This window comes from Nestor notabilis, unplaced genomic scaffold, assembly GCF_000696875.1.
Source record: "Nestor notabilis isolate BGI_N333 unplaced genomic scaffold, ASM69687v1 scaffold2339, whole genome shotgun sequence".
In the NCBI taxonomy this organism is placed as follows: Eukaryota; Metazoa; Chordata; class Aves; order Psittaciformes; family Psittacidae; genus Nestor; species Nestor notabilis.
Genome location: NW_009942138.1, coordinates 21,365 through 23,363, shown reverse-complemented (window position 1 = coordinate 23,363; position 1,999 = coordinate 21,365). Strand labels below are relative to the sequence as shown.

At 37.9% G+C, this 1,999-nt stretch overlaps 1 protein-coding gene across 1 annotated transcript in view; it reads left to right on the top strand.

Annotated features, from left to right (window-relative positions):
• Nucleotides 1–496, top strand: part of TXNRD1 (thioredoxin reductase 1) — a 25,626-nt gene extending 25,130 nt beyond the window's left edge. Inside the window, exon 14 of the mRNA XM_010021239.1 lies at nucleotides 386–496. Within this exon, the coding sequence (XP_010019541.1) occupies nucleotides 386–448 (63 nt within the window). The 3' untranslated portion in view covers nucleotides 449–496. The remainder of the gene's footprint in view (nucleotides 1–385) is intronic.
• The last annotated feature ends 1,503 nt before the right edge of the window (nucleotides 497–1,999 follow it).

Genomic DNA, 1,999 nt, shown 5'->3' with positions numbered 1-1,999 from the left:
TCCCTACAAATAGGTTATCTTTGAGCCACAAAGACACTTACTCATTAGGTGTAGAGTGGAGTTTATTACTGCTGAGCTCATTCCCACTATACAAACTTAGGAGCATTTAAAACAAAAGGTGGTATAAAGCCATGTGATTTCCTTAATTCTTTCTTTTCAACTCTAGCAGGAAGACCATAAAGTAAATTAAGAGAGCAAAGGGTATTTGTATGTTTGCTCTTCAGTGGCAAGGAGTTTAAATGTATGGTTTTTGTTATTATTTTATTACTTTAAGAAATGGCAGTGATTTTGAGCATTATGCACAAGTTGATCTTCCAAAAAAGAGGATTCGTTTCAGCCATACTAAAAGTCTTCTATTTTTTATTTTCTTATTTTTCCTTTTCAGATATTCACCACCCTGACCGTGACTAAGCGATCTGGTGAAAATACCCTTTTGTCTGGATGCTGAGGTTAAAGACCTCCCATTCTTGTTACTGCCAGAGACTGGCTTTCATCGCAGTGTCTGACTTGTGCAATTCAGAAGAAAGGTTTTGGGAGAAGTCATCCTTGGACATTCCTGCAGAAATGTGTAGCTCTTAAGCAGAGCATCATCCAAAGGAGACGAGCGCTGTGGGAGCTGGGCACTTGCGGTGATTGGCTGGCAATTAGCAACGCAATGGGAATATTGACTATAGAGCTGATGCTTAGCAGAGCATTTAAATGCTTTCATGAAGTCACAGCCTGAAGCCTGCATTGTCTGGTGGGCAGTGACCGAAAAACTGCTAGTACAGCTGGACCACAACTGTTTTGGTTTGGTTTTATCCATCTCTAGTTTCTTACTTGAACAAAGAACTTCTGGACTCAACAAAATGACCACGAGTTCAGATAGTTGCATAGTGTCTCTGTGTACTAGGTTATAGCAGTTGCAAGGTCTCCTCATGAGCATGTATTTTACCAGCTTACATGCTTTGGAGGGGAAGTTGTATCTACGTGTTTGATCCTATGGAAGAAAATATTCTTTGAAGAGAGTTTAGTGCCTTCTAGAATGATGTATTTCTTGGCTTCAGACTGACTCAGTTGTGACTTTTTATTTTAGAGTAATTTATTTGTGAAAACGTTTCCTTAGTGAGGAAGGAAAATACTTTTTATTAAGGCTGCATTATACAGAAAGTTGCTTTTTTTTTCCTCTGGAAGTAACAACCATGCATATAACAGAGATGTGATCTTAGCTTTATCTTGCAGTTTATGTGATTAATCCAGTTTGGAACTGACAGAATTCCAATGTGGAATGAACTATGCTTCCAAGAGCTCTGTGCAACTTTATTAAATTTGAATAAGCCCTTCCTTTCTGGGTGAGCTATTGTATGTTGCACCATTCCACGTCTAAATTGGCCACTTTGCACACAGCAGTACTGAGATTTCCCCTCAGATTAGTGGGCCAGTAGAATCAAAACAATAAACCAAAGAACGCTCTCCAGAGCAAACAAACAAGCAAGCAAACCTCCTACGCAACCTCCAAAAACCTGTAGTAAAAGCTGTATTTAGTTCCATGTGTGTTTTGATTTATATTTAAGAAAACAATACTATCAAAACAGGTTTCAATGGGAAATAACAAATTCCTGAATATTCCTCCTCTGTTGGATAAACTTGCATACGTGTTTATCAAGAAATGGTAAAAATGCCTCTTTGTAATGGAAATGAATGTGCTTATTCATCTGGTCTTTCATTTCCTTCTGTTTTAGCAGAAAGGTTCAGATGACTTTTGTTAAATGGTTCTCAGGAGTTTAGTAGTGCAGTGTGACTAGGGGGTGAGTTCTCCAACCCTCTGGGCAGAATGCCTTATGCTGAAGTTCCCACCTGGTTAATGAATTCAGGTATTTCTACTGAGATTTTGAGAATAGTCTTTTAAGTTATTTTTATAAACTCATGCATAACTGAAGGATTGTTAAACATGTTTTGTATGTTATCAAGAATGGTCTGTGGTAGCATTTTTTTGGCCAGTTTCTTAAATAAATTGAAT